Source organism: Micropterus dolomieu, linkage group LG04, assembly GCF_021292245.1.
Source record: "Micropterus dolomieu isolate WLL.071019.BEF.003 ecotype Adirondacks linkage group LG04, ASM2129224v1, whole genome shotgun sequence".
Classification (NCBI taxonomy): Eukaryota; Metazoa; Chordata; class Actinopteri; order Centrarchiformes; family Centrarchidae; genus Micropterus; species Micropterus dolomieu.
In genome coordinates, this window is record NC_060153.1 from 4983370 (window position 1) to 4997684 (window position 14315).

Genomic DNA, 14315 nt, shown 5'->3' on the forward strand with positions numbered 1-14315 from the left:
GGGGGGGGGGGGGGGGGGAGGTTACGTTGTAGTAAGTGAAATGCCAGCATGGAAGAAACAGGCTGATTAGCTTTAAGAGATACCACCAGAAACATCTGTAAATGCACAGTACATTTTTTCCCACAGAATTAATGTGCAATGTGGCGCCGCCCATGTGGGGAGGAGTGGGGTGCAGTCGATAACAGCGTGCTAACTAGGGGTGTGCATCTTCACTGGTCTCACGATTCGATTACGATTATCAGGTCAACTATTCAATATCTCGATGCATCACCTCAAGGGTGGGAATTTCGAGGTACCTCATTACGATTATGAGTGGTATGATGCGATTTGTAAAAAGAATTGGATAAAGATGCATTTTTCTCATTGAGTGAATACTTTTAAATTGAAGTATTTGTATTAACAATCCAAACAAGTAGGCAGTAATGAAATGCAGCTATTTAATGTAACTTCATAAAAATGTACATTGTATAGCATTATTACTGACCTCTGTTGCTGCTATTTTTATTTCTGAGACTGCTGTTATTAGTATAAAGTCAGATAGGGGCTAAACTACGCACTTTACAATGCTCCAGCCACACCATGTTCACTCCACCTTAATATATCTGTTCCTTTTTTTTGTCTCGTCTAGTAAGTTGATATTGTAATCTTGTATTGAGCACCATGGGCCTTGAGAAACGGCATTTTGTTCATTTGTGTACTCAATAAGAGGGTGAATGACAACAAACGAACTTGAACTACCAACCAACGTCTTCCAGACCGCAGTCTGAAGAGATGTTAACTAGCGCTAACTGTCTTCACTTTTCCAGTAGTTGAAAACAGACAGACTTGAATTAACGCACAATGTGACCGACACTGTACATTTACTGCCAGACTGAAACGTAGCGCTCATATTTTCCTCTGCTCCACTCGCTTTCTCCGTCACCTACTTCCGCCTGTCACGTCGCTGTCCAATGAAGAATGAGCAGAGGCTAAGCTAAGCGCTACCAGGCTGCACAGTGTGCGGGTGAAAATCATTAAGTTAGTTGCACAGTGATTTTTTTTTTTTTATTGATCATGTGAAAGTATAGTAGCGGCAGTCATTCAATCAACAGCTGCCTATCTGTGCCGAACAGGGAGAACCACACGTCTCCGTTGTGTGTACACCACAGATAGTCCGGAGCTGCACTTCCGCATTTCCAAGTTCTGCCTTTTTCTTTCCGTCAACATTACCTTATCAATTAACCTCTAGTTTATTGATTGACATTTGTGAATCGATTCATAATCGTCCAAGTCTGCATCGCGATGCATCTAAAAATAACTTATTTTCCACACCCCTAGTGCTCATCTCGACAACACAGCTGCATTCTACTGCATTTATTTGTGTCGCCACAAATAAATCAATAAATGGGAAACACTGCAGTGTGGTGCAGATTCTAGAAACTGTTTTTGTCATCTTAGTTCTGATATTGAGTTAGTTAAAATTGTCTTAATATTGGCGCATGAAAAACCAATCAACATCAATATTTGTGACACAGTAATTGATAAGTTTCTTTAAATCTCTGCATCTTGAATAAATATTCTGTATCTTTAGCGTGCTGTTTTTCATATTTCCCACAGAGCCAAGACTTCCTTTTGCACATGCCTGTGGGTAACGGAAACCTGGGCCAGGAGGCAGCCACAGGGGACAGACTGACCACTGCTGTGCCTACGCTACCCATGCTCCCTGCCCCGGACCTCACCGCACCAATGCCTGCTGATACAGTGTGCAGCTGTGAAGCCTGCAATGAGAGACGGTCAGTTCAGAGTGATTACCATTGAAGTAAATTTCATTTAAATTTTTTAGTTAATCTTTGTGTTTTAAAGTTGATGTGATCTTTATGAATGTATGTTCTGAATGACAGTGAGATCTCTGCTGAGTCAGAGAGGGAGTCACAGCAGCTGCAGAACCACTGGTCGGAGGTTCGCTACCTGGTGCGCTGCATCTACCGTCAGACAGGAACACCGCTAGCAGATGACCATGACCAGCCCCTGGAGAGAGACAAAGAGGGCATGAAGGAGCTGGTCGATAGGTATAAATGCTGTCTTATTCCTCTTTTTTTTTTTTTAGGATGTTTGTCCACTAGGGGTCTCCAGTTAACTGCAAAAACCTCTGTAAAAACAATCAGATGCCTAAGAGCCTTTGAAGGCAATGATGCCAACAAGCTGAAACTCCTACCTTCTCTACTGTAATTCCCCCATAAAATGCCATCTTTATTTTTTTGATATGATGTATTTCATATTGAAACAGGATCTCAAGCTGTGCTGTGACTTACTGAGGGAAATTTTTAATACTTTAGACCAATGTGAGATCATGGAGAGAAAAACAGTTTTATCTGGTAACATCAATAGGAGGCACTTACCCAAAAATGTTTGGTTGGTATTTATGTCAAATTGTCCAGTCTCAATTTCTTAGCATTTTTAACTTTCATTGTTTCATTTTCCTCCTGTAGACTCTGTGAGAAAGACCCCTACCAGCTGTATCAACGGTTGGAGCAGCAGGCTCGTGAATACGTCTTGGAAATGAAGGTGCGGCTATTGAAGCACCTATCTACAGGTCCCAAGACCACAGGACCAGGGGGGACAATGGCTGCAGCCCATGGTCCTCCTCAGGCCTACCAGTTCATCTCCCTGCTGCTGGAAGAGTACAGCGCCCTCTGTCAAGCTGCACGTACCATCAGTAGCTTCCTGCTCACCCTGGTCAGTTTACCTTATGTGTAGCCAGAGCCACAGCTATGATGTGTTAGCTGTCCTGCAGGTGCCATCCTAGGCAAATCACTCCTTAGTTGTGGGTGTGGCCTGTTTTACTGAATTTGCTGCAACTATGATTTTAATACTTTTTTCTCTCAGGAGAATGAGCACCTCCAGAAATTCCAGGTGACGTGGGAGCTGCACAACAAGCACCTTTTTGAGAATCTAGTGTTCTCAGAACCGATCTTGCACAGCAGTTTACCTGCACTGGTTGCGCAGCTGAAGTAAGATATAGTTTTACTAGTTTAAAAATATACTGAGTTACTCATCCGTTATTATCTCTTAATCTTCTACTTTACTTCCAACTAAGGCCAATGTTCCAAATTAAGTGTTTTAGTTTTGTTTTTAATAGCGTTTGTGTCATTTTCCATCCTTTTTTTTAGACATGGCACAGCCTCCCATGATTCATATAATGAAGATATGTACAGGAACTTGTTAGAAAGCTACCAGCAGCTGCAGCAGGAGATGGATTCTGTGGCTGTTGAATGGCAGGAGTGTGAGAAGAGGATTGATGACTATGTAGATGAACAGGTATACACATCCAAAACATAAACACAGAAAATAACAGTATTTGTAAAAAAAAGGTGGTGGTGTTTGATGAAGACGCAGTAATTAAAGCTATATGGATGTCTCTTTTTGCAGCTGCTTTTTAAGGTGGATGGTCAAAGTCTCAACCAAAGAACAGAGCCACACAAGTCCTTGATTAGCAAAAACGTAAGAGATAAATTATTATCTGAACACAGTCAACTTTATCCTACCTTCAAGTTCTAATTTACTTAATTTATGGAAGTTTATGTGCTTATCATTATCTGCACATTTCCAGACTTTGAAGAGTAAGCAGCGAATGCTGAAGGAGGACTGGGAGTTCTTTAAGCAGAGAAGATTTATAGAAGAACAGGTACACAACACGAATATAAACCCATTATGGCAGTTTAAAATGTGAATTTCTGAGCCTCAGAGCAGTTTTTATTTGTTGTTGTTTTTTCTATAGTTACCTAACAGTAAGAAGTCCCCTGACGGGGAAAACAACTTCACGGACACTATGAGAATGCTCTCATCTCGTCTGAGTATTCCAGATTGTCCAAATTGCAATTATCGTAGAAGGTAAGTTTCCAGGATTCACTGGTATGTCATTTTCTTTTCTGGGGTCATTCTGCTTTCAGTGCCTTTACTCACAAATGTTAAGAAAATTTAGTCTCATTTACCTTTTTAGTCTGTTAACGTGTTTGTTATGATCGTCTCATGTCAAATATTTTTAAATTTATGAAAGATTTCATTCCCTAACTTTGTGTTGTCAGGGAATTTGATCCCTCACTGAACATAATGCACGTCTCACCTAATCACTGAGCTAAAGAATGAGAACATTCTGAACTTTGCTGTTTGTGTTTCATGTGTATGGTTGCATCTGCAATTCTTGATTGATTACCAAATCAATATTGAGTTAATGCTGTCACCCACCCCTACCAACAGGTGCACGTGCGATGACTGTAGTCTCTCCCACATCCTGACATGTGGCATCATGGACTCTCCCATTGCTGAGGACCTCCACATCAAGCTGCCCCTGCAAGGGGAACCTCCCCGTGACTACCTGGCAGAGGTGCACCCTCCCAGTCTCTCCTCCGGCAGTTCAGCATCTGGCTCCAACTCAAGTTCTCCCATCACCATTCAGCAGCATCCAAGGCTCATTCTGCCCAAAGGGGATACCAACACTTTGTAAGTTGGCGATACCACGATGTCATTAAATGGATGTTAATGCTTTGTTTAAAAAAAAAACAAAAAAAAAAAAAAACTTTCAGGCACAGTTTAGTGTTGTGTATATTCGATGATCATAATTGCACACTTCTTCCAATAAACAATAATTTCCCCCTCTTTCACTTCCCCCTAACATGATTACTCATTTCTCTCTTCTTCTAGTATTAGTGATGATGATGAAGTGCCTCCGTTGTCCAGTAAGTTCGGGGACATCTACCCCATGAGTGGTTATGAGGATAACAGTGTTGTTACTGCTGCTGTAAACGGCCTCCACAATGGGGAAGGTGAAAACATGGCACTAAAAGCAGGGGTGAGTTCTGTACTGTAGAATGTTACTTCAAAAAATGCCCAAGATTAGTTGTGAATTTCCCTGCCGAGTTTCTGGATGATGAATCTAATGTTCATTATGAGTGGGTTACCCATATTTCGGGAAATGTTTTGTGTATAATTCCTCACCTATTTCCTAATTGAGTCTTCTTTGTTTAACCCATTTCTGTCATTTCAGTCCCCTCACATTACGAGCAGCAGCAGTTCATCCGAGGGTGACGAGGAGGAAGCTGATGGTGAGGTTGGTGGGGAACCCCGAGGGCAGCAGGAGCAGCTTTCCTCAGGAAAGACCAGCAGTCCTCCACCTTCTTACAACCACCAACAGGTGTTAAAACACTTTTAATGAGATTTTTAATATTGGAAATGTAGTGAATGAACCTGTTGCACATAACAGTTATTCCTTTTTAAGTATGTTCCTGTTGTTCCTAAAAAGGAATGACAACAATCACAGCATTTCACATGATTCTTTTTCATAGCAGTGGATACAAAGGACATTTTGGTTTAGGGATCCTTTAGAAAGTAGCCCCTATTTGTGCGGATTATCAAATAACGGTACTTTTTCTAGTGCTGACCAAAATGTGTCCATAGTGATATAGATAAGACACATGCCTTTGTTGTGGATTATTATCCATCAATGTGTCCCTGAGCAAGACACTTAACCCTTAGTTGCTCCAGAGGCGTGCAACCTCTGATAACAATAGCAATTGTAAGTCGCTTTCGTTATTTAGACCAAGTTCTGATACTCTTTAGACATCTTGACAGTTGAGAAGTTTGGCTTCTCTTGTTTGGATAGAAAAACTTGTCCATATTCAATCATACCGAAACTCTGTCATCATACTACTCTAGTACTAGTATCGAAAAACACACTGTGCCTCACCCTAGTTCCCATTTTATATCCTTGACTGTAGGGAAAATGTTCATTACTAATTCATATTATGTCAATAAAATGTGAAAAAATGTCCAAGGTGACATCTCCCTTGTTTTGTTTTGTCTGACCAACTGCTGAAACCCCCAAACTTCAACTGAATTTGTGTTACCACTCTCAGATAGAACAGGTCCAGCATGCCTGCGAGTGTCATGTGTGCAACCAGGACCCCAACTCCTCCACCCTGGGCCCTGCCACATGCCTGCCCCCTAGTCGGCTCCACGCTGCACCTCCTCCCACTGTTGGACACCAGTTCTTCACAGACAGCAAGACTCCCCCTGCCCTCCACCTTTACCCCCACATTCATGGCCACCTGCCCCTACACAACTTTTCCCGGCCCTTACTGCACCCTACACTCTACCCTCCCAGTCCTCCTCTCACACACAACAAGGTGAGGAGAAGTTTCTTCCAGATTCATTTCTTTTTACAGTGTGTTAAATGGTAGCTATGAGAGTCTCTTTAAGGGAAAATTGATTCATTTCCTTATCACAGGGGATTTTTTTAAGGTTCCAGGAACAAGACTGAGCTTAGTTGTATTCTAGTTTCACTCAGTACTTATTTACGGTCATTTTAATTGTCTGCCACAAGGGGTCAGACTGAACCCAATCTGGGAGAATTCAAAAGTGATTCACAACTGAATTGAACGCCAGCTCAAATCATGTGATCTCAAAAACTCAAACTAATAACTTAATTTGCTTTCTGATGCTAGGGCCACACTGCCTACCTCTACGTGTTTATGATTGCTACCTCGCTGATCTGCTGTTACTCACGTGTGTGTGGTGTCTACACAAACAGCGTTGCTGTTGTGGCCCTGCTATTGCGGCCCTGCTATTGCCAGTCTTATATTTTTACATTGAGTTTGCCTTTAAATAAAAGCCTTAATAACACATTAATGGATTCTGTCCACAGAAATACTAGAGGGCTTTTAATCTAAACGGATACAGGAGGTATTAGGTTAAAAACAATTTAATTAATTTGTTTTATGTATCTGCGACATGTTCTACAGATAAAGACATTCAAACTGCAGTGAAAGGTGTAATGTTGCTGGTATGTCTATATGATGACTATCAATAATTTTCACTGGCTGCTCTAACATGTTGACATGGGCGCCAGAATGAAAAGTTCTGCAACACACATGTGCTCGCCATGCAGGCTGTGTAGCCCTAGCGTAACTTAACTTATTTTTTTTCCCCACAAGCCTCTACCCCCAAACCCTACATCAAACCACTCGGCGGCCAAGCAGCCGGCCTTCAGTCCATCGTTACCCGACCACGTCTACCAGAACTGCTTTGGCGGTGCGGGTGGTGCAGGTGACTGGAACAGCTCACTGCAGTGCCTCTCACTTAAGTTTGAGAACCTGTGGGATGCTGCTGTGATGAAGAGCTGGAATCCGTCTGTCCTGTTGCCTGAGTCCCTGCCAGGTGATATGACCAGCAATTTAAAATAATAATAATAATTTCAGCAAGTCAAAGACAGTTAAAATCATTAGTTGTCTTGCATGATTTATCAACAGGTGACATGCTTGGACCACCCCTTGCTGACGTGCCCCTCCCTCCAACATCATCTATAAGCCCCCAAGGGGAACAGCCCTCATTGCCCACCCCTATACCCTCTTCCACTTCCTCATCATTGTCATCGTCTTCATCATCGTCATCGTCGTCGTCATGTTCCTCTTCAGAAGCCAAAGAGCAGAAGAAGAGCGGCGCCAAGAAGAAGTGTCTCTACAATTTCCAGGATGCCTTCATGGAGACCAACAGAGTGACGATGGCCACCTCCGCCTCCACGTCCTCCGTGTCCTGCACTGCCACCACTGTCCAGTCAAGTAATAACCCACCCTTCCACCTATCATCTAAAAGACCCAACTCTTTAGGTAATATAGGAGGTAGGAGTAGTAGATAGGTTTGTACTGATGATGGGCCTTTTTTATAATTAAATTATGGGCCACACAAGGACACCCTGTTAAACCAATCAAGGAAAATGTTTTGCTTTTTGACTTTCCAAGTGAGTTGTAAAATGTAATTCCCCCTTTCTCTAGAAGAAGAACATGTTGACGGTTGCTATTCATTAATCACATCTCTTCAGCAAGAAAATCATTTAGTTTGTCTGGTACAATAGTTTTTAGGTAATTGTTAAGTATTAACTGCCTGAACCTCAGAAGTTTATAAAACCATTTTGAGTGAGACATTTTATAAAGGCAATTACACCAGGCATGCACATGTGGCTTTGGTAAAGGAATTGCACTCAAAGAGCAGTCGCAGCACTAATAAGGCATTTGTTGTTACTGTATGAAGGTTTGAATCCATGATTTAATATTAGCATCCACTATAGTGGATTAAATCAATCTGGTAAAAACAAACTGCAGTCAAAATACAGACAAGTGTAGTTACTCAGTTCTGCATTAAAGTCAAACTGAAATTTTATTTCTCCCCCCTTTTTTGAGTAAGGAAATATAAATTAAAATTATAATGCAGCTATTGTACATAGTTTTCTATTTTTCAAAAGAGGATAAAACTGTTTTTGGACAGTTTGGAAACGGAGCATAAGATTCGGGCCTCTGGGTTTCTTTCTCATGGCTGTGGTTGACTGATATTTGAGGGCCAGCATTGCGAGGAGAAGAGACAAGTTCCTGGACCACGTCGTTGGCCTGTGTAGCTTACCTTGATACAAGACTTTTTCTCCCTTTTACATCATTAAACATTTCCTAAGCTTAACTACCCAGCTTGTTAATGTTCACTATTATAGCATAACTAATGCAGAAAAATAAATAAAACAAATTTATCCTTTTTAGAGAATAGAGAAAAAACCAAATATGTCAAAGCAAACATCATGGATATATATACAGAATAACAGAAAATCCATTTTAAGTGAATCTTTTTCTAATAAATGAGTGCTAGTGAATTTTGGTATTTGATGTTGTTTGGTAACTTGGTCCATTGTATGAGAACTCTGTGAATAACATGCATCTTGTAAATAGTTGGTTCTGGGACAAAGAATAACTAAACCATGTTCTCATCCAATATATCTTTGTCTCCTCCAGATGATGTATTTCACAGTATAGGTAAAGAGGACCATAGGCAACCCACTGCAGCCACCCCTAGAAATGGCCCTACAGGACTGACGTCCCTCCCTCCACTTTCGGGCCCCAGCCTTCCCCCAGCACCCACCACACACCTTCCCACAATGGGATCCCAGCCCTTTCCGAAGATGGCCGCTCCAGCCCCAGACTTCATGGAGGCCCACCAGGGTCTGTGCCTCCCGCCAGCTGAGCCTCCAGCCTCTTCCGCAGATGGTCCTATCAGTGCCCCGCCTAGTGTCTGCAGGTAAGACCACTACCATATCTCACAGACTCTTAAAGATGGACGCCCAATAATGAAATGTAATATTAATTACTAATAAGCTGATTGTTTGGAAAAGTGATTGCTATTTTTGATGGGGGAAAAGTATTTATAGGGACCAGTTTTAAGTATCATTCTTTTCAGTGATCCCGACTGTGAAGGCCATCGGTGTGAGGGGAATGGGGCCTACGAGCACCAACCGTACGATGGAGAGGAGAGTCAGGACGAGGACAGCTGCTCGGAACACAGCTCCTCCACTTCCACTTCCACCAACCAGAAAGAAGGAAAGTACTGTGACTGCTGCTACTGCGAATTCTTTGGGCATGGCGGGGTAAGATACACATTTACTACTCACTGGAATAAGCTATGTTCACCTCAAATAAACACATTTTTTGGCGGATGCAAATGACTTATTATTTAATTAAACATTTTAATTTAAATTCTGCATTGAGTTTATTTTAAGTTAAAGTATAGATGTAACAAATTGATTTTAAATAGACATTTGGTTGTGATACCTTGTACATTAAGTAAAACAAAAAACTGAACTATGGCATTTACAGTCTAGGTAATCGTTGTTTATTAGCTTAATGATAATGTATTCATAGTATCCTTATTGATTGCATCATTCTCTGTTTTATTCTTAGCCTCCAGCTGCTCCTACCAGTCGAAACTATGCTGAGATGCGGGAGAAGCTGCGTTTGCGTCTGACAAAACGTAAGGAGGAGCAGCCAAAACGTGAAGAGCAGCAACCGATAATAGAACGAGATGGAGGGGTGGAGGACCACAGGCGGGTGGAGGACCTGTTGCAGTTCATCAACAGTGCCGACAATAAACCTGCCTCCAGTTCAAAGGCAGCCAAACGGGCCAGGCATAAACAAAAGAAGGTAACTCCAGTGTATATCTATCCAGTCTAAACCACATAGAAATACAGTAACTCTGCTAGTTACTAGGATTGCAGTCACAGTTGCTGGAATGCTGAAAGTGTATGTCTCCGTGTGCTTCAGATGGAGGAGAAGGCCCGTCTGGAGGCAGAGGCCCGTGAAAGGGAGGAGCAGCAGGTGTTGGAAGAGCAGCAACGGCGACAGCGGCAGGAAGAGGAAGAGGCAGCGCTTCAAAAGGAACTGCTTCGGCTGCAGGAGCTGCAGCAACACCGTGCTGCCAAGAAGAAAAAGAAAGAGAAAGCAAAGGAAAACACCGCTCCCCCTCAGAACAACCCACAGCCCCTCAAACAGACAGCTCAGAACGTCCTAGATAACCTACAGAATGGAAAGTCACAGCTGCTTCAAACCCTCATCCGCCTCCCTGACCAGAATGAAACCCGGTTTGACCCAATACCCCGGCCCAACACACTGCACAGCCCAAGACACACCAGTGAGAAGAGGTTTTCTACAGAGACCAATGTTCACAACTGTCCAGCCTCCCTCCACAATGGCACTTCTACATCTCAGATTGAGGTCAACAGTAAAGTTAAAGCTAAGCATTCTGCTAAATTGGCAACTTGTGAAGCTGCTTTAAAGAAAGCTCCAGAGTTGCCCAAGAGCTCAGATGTGACAGGGAAGCTAGCTAATGGCACCGCCCCCACCACTACAACAGACACCAAAGCAACGCGGATCAGGCCTGCTGAGGCCCTGACTCCTCTCCCAACCACTGAACCAAGGAGGGAGGATAGGAGTAATAACAGAAGCATCAGTGGAAAAAGGCAGCAGCACCAACAACTGCTGACCCACATAAAGGAAGAGAGGAGAAGTCCACCTGTGTCAAACCCTTCCCCATCTCCCCCTCCAGCCTCCCATACAGAGCAGGCCCAGCAGAATGGCAAACCTCCCAGTGCAGAATCCCCACAGCCCAAAGGCAAGGCAAAGAAGAACAAGAAGAAGAAGGGAGACAAGATGAACAGCTCAATAGGTTGGTATTATTATGATTCACAATTAGATTTTGAAGGTTTAGTTTTATGTGTTAACCATAAAACAGTATATGTCCAGTAGTTTTGTCTTAATCTTATTCTTGACCAGCTTTACTGCTGAAATAACTGATGTGGCTCCACAAACATCATGCTAAGCAACGAAAATACGATCTATGTCCTAAACAGAGCAAGGACAGCCTGGTCTAGTTCCTAATTTGTGTTTTGGGTGTTCTGTGACATAACCACAAAACTACAGTGTGGTTAGTGAATGTGTTCGCTGTGCACCTTGCACAGTGCCCTCCTCTCCGGACCTGGACCAAAAACCTGTTTATTATTGAGGATTTCCACCTCGTGACGGAGCGTTTCTATTTCAACCCACGTAGATTTTCTAGCATTAGCTGTACTGGTTTAGCGCCCCAGGAAACTCACCGACCAATTGCGTGTGTTCCAATCGTCTCATGGCTGCTCAGCCAAACAAATCTGTGCATTCCGAAAAGCATTGCGAGTCAAGTCCGCAAGTAAGATACACACGTAGAGAGGAGATGAAAGAGAGAAGAGATTTCACATGGCAGATTCTTACATGTACATTCTTCCCATGGGCTGTTCAAAACCAGAATATATCTCATATCTCCAATCCTAACTGACAGGACAAGCCACAGCTCACGCTTCTCACTAAACAAGAGAAAGTAGGGAAGGGGTAGCTATATAAAAGGGAATAAAAGAGAAGAGGAGGTATTAAAGCTGTTCATTTGTTAAGGTATGTTGAGGGTGTAAAATTGGTTGGGACTACACTTCAGTTACTTCATGCTACACTTTTTATTTTATTTTTTCTGAAATTAAGTACTTTATTTTAAGATGCACATTTAAAAAATAAAAATTTTATGTAGCCTTTAGTTTACTTAAATGTATTTTAATTAATTTATTATTAGAAGCTATTATTTATTATCCCTCCAGTTTGACATGAAAACTGACAGTAGCCTAAATATTGTTCAAATATTTGATTTGACAGTCAGTTGTTGATTAAAAACATATGTTGATACAACTATACATTATGGTACTGAATAATAACCCAGATTTGTCGTTATGATGTTCCAGACCTTTGCTTTGGGAAATTTTCTCTAACTGTACCTCGTTGAATTTTAATTACATGCATGTGTGTTGTTTTGTTTTAGATGATGTATTCTTGCCCAAAGACATCGACCTGGATAGCACTGAAATGGATGAAACTGAGAGGGAGGTGGAATATTTCAAAAGGTATGTGTATTATATGTGTATAGGCTTTGCCCTCTAAGGCCATCGCTATTGGGTTTAGCTGTACGCACCCCTGTGCGGCACTGATAAATTTTGTCTACGCCAACCTACGGCGTGGACCTCTCACACGTCCGCACCTTGTGTGTATATATACAACGGTGAGATCCAGCCTTCCCATTTTTCTTCAGCACTGAGCTGTTCAAAGAGCAGAAGATTTTTCAGCCGGGAGGCTGAAAAGAACGATGTCTTCCAGCAAGCTGGCCAGAACGGGGCGAGACACCGCCACAACCAGACGGATGTGCGGCATCTGCTACATGGGCTACATCGTGCTGAGTGATCTCCGTCCCCGCTGCGAGGTGTGCCTCGGACCTGATTGCACCGGCCAAGCGCTCACTCCAGGTTCCACTGCCAATGACACCGGCCTCGGCCTAACAGGGAGCTAACGTTGAGCTAAAAGATAGCTAACGTGACTCTCACATGCAGTCTGCCTGAATCAGCTGACCAGGGTGACCCCGTCTGCCCACGTCGCTCCACATTAGCTGCAGCTGGCTGGACAGCCTTCATGCAGTCTGGCTCCGATGTCACAAACAGTTCATTTTCCATGTCGCCAACCCCTGCCTGCCTCCCTCCCCACACTGGGGGAGCGACGGGGTTATGATCCACGAGTGTGTATACGCTGCGTCGTCTGGACAACCCGGCGACAGCGTTTCCCCCCGCCCCCCTCTGCTCTGTGGGAGTGCGGTAAGGCGGCCGACCCACGAGAACTGCCTCGTGCAGGTCCTCCCACCACACACAGGAGGGCTCTCCAACCCTCCTTAACTGTGTGTGGAAGGCTGCCATGGCCGGCATCCCTCCCCCTTAGGGGCAGGCCCCCCATGGGTCGCGGATGGGTGTCGCCCACCCGGCGGCATGGGCAGAACTGGCTTCACTTCATGGCCACTAGGGCACCTCATCAGCATTTCTGACCACTTTCAGAGTGATACTCTGAGTGGCTCCTTTCCTGTTCAATGGAGAGGTGGATGAACAGCCTGGTCACATGTTGCAAAAGCACTTCGTTTTCCCTCCCAGACACTCGCCTACGTGGGCTTGGTGCTGGATTCTTCCTTCCTGAGAGCGCAGCGCTTTCGGTCATGGGGCTCCTGGGCCTCATGTCAGCAGCTTACGTGGTGTTCCCCCTGGGCCTCCTGCACATGAGGAGGCTACAGCGGTGGTTCATCTGCCTGCGTGTGGACCTAGTGAGACAGAAAGGTCCATTTAGGGTATCCACAGGCTGTAAGTGCCCCCTTCAGGTGGTTCTGTTCCTTCTCTCTGGCTTGGGCGCTTGTTGGTATGTTTTCCGCTCTGTGGTGCAGTGTTCTCATGACCCCTAGCTTGTGCTCCAGTGGGTGGTGTGAATCACACCACCCACCACCTACCCTAAATGGACCTTTGTGAAAACAGCCACAAGATCCAAGAAGAACAAAACTACAGGGGATGAGGAAAAGAAGGTCAAACGCAACAACATTGTGATTCCATACGTGTCTGGAGTATCAGAGAAAATCAGGAGGATTTTCAACAAACATAACATCCCTGTGTTTTTTAAACCCAAGAACACACTAAGACGGATGCTGGTACACCCCAAAGACCGCACACCCAAACACAAGAAAAGCAATCTAGTGTATGCGGTCCAATGCAGTGAGGAATGCACAGACCTGTATATTGGGGAGACTAAACAACCACTACACAAACGCATGGCTCAACACAGAAGGGCCAACTCCTCAGGTCAAGACTCTGCAGTCTACTTACATCTGAAGGACAGAGGACACTCGTTTGAGGACCACCAGGTGCACATTTTAGACAGAGAAGATGGATGGTTTGAAAGAGGTGTCAAGGAAGCCATCTACACCAGGGTTGAGAAGCCGTCATTGAACAGGGGAGGGGGTCTACGCCACCACTTATCCCCCACTTACAATGCTGTCCTTTCATCACTTCCCAGGAAACTCAACAAACGTAACCTATTGACCTCAGGTGAAGATACCAACGATGGTCGTTCAGTCTTGGCCACAGGTAGTCTTAA

General features: G+C 43.8%; 1 protein-coding gene across 4 annotated transcripts in view; it reads left to right on the forward strand.

Moving 5' to 3' along the window:
- Window positions 1–14315, forward strand: part of fam193a (family with sequence similarity 193 member A) — a 29119-nt gene that overhangs the window by 12900 nt on the left and 1904 nt on the right. For 3 of the 4 annotated variants that reach the window (XM_046048142.1, XM_046048143.1, XM_046048145.1), the window contains 19 exons: window positions 1597–1772; window positions 1881–2048; window positions 2469–2715; window positions 2866–2990; window positions 3150–3297; window positions 3409–3480; window positions 3590–3664; window positions 3758–3870; window positions 4237–4479; window positions 4681–4828; window positions 5024–5170; window positions 5892–6161; window positions 6969–7191; window positions 7284–7640; window positions 8808–9090; window positions 9250–9436; window positions 9750–9989; window positions 10110–11010; window positions 12181–12262. In XM_046048142.1, the coding sequence (XP_045904098.1) occupies window positions 1597–1772; window positions 1881–2048; window positions 2469–2715; window positions 2866–2990; window positions 3150–3297; window positions 3409–3480; window positions 3590–3664; window positions 3758–3870; window positions 4237–4479; window positions 4681–4828; window positions 5024–5170; window positions 5892–6161; window positions 6969–7191; window positions 7284–7640; window positions 8808–9090; window positions 9250–9436; window positions 9750–9989; window positions 10110–11010; window positions 12181–12262 (4205 nt within the window). The remainder of the gene's footprint in view (window positions 1–1596; window positions 1773–1880; window positions 2049–2468; window positions 2716–2865; window positions 2991–3149; window positions 3298–3408; window positions 3481–3589; window positions 3665–3757; window positions 3871–4236; window positions 4480–4680; window positions 4829–5023; window positions 5171–5891; window positions 6162–6968; window positions 7192–7283; window positions 7641–8807; window positions 9091–9249; window positions 9437–9749; window positions 9990–10109; window positions 11011–12180; window positions 12263–14315) is intronic. The other variant, XM_046048144.1, reaches the window with a different exon arrangement.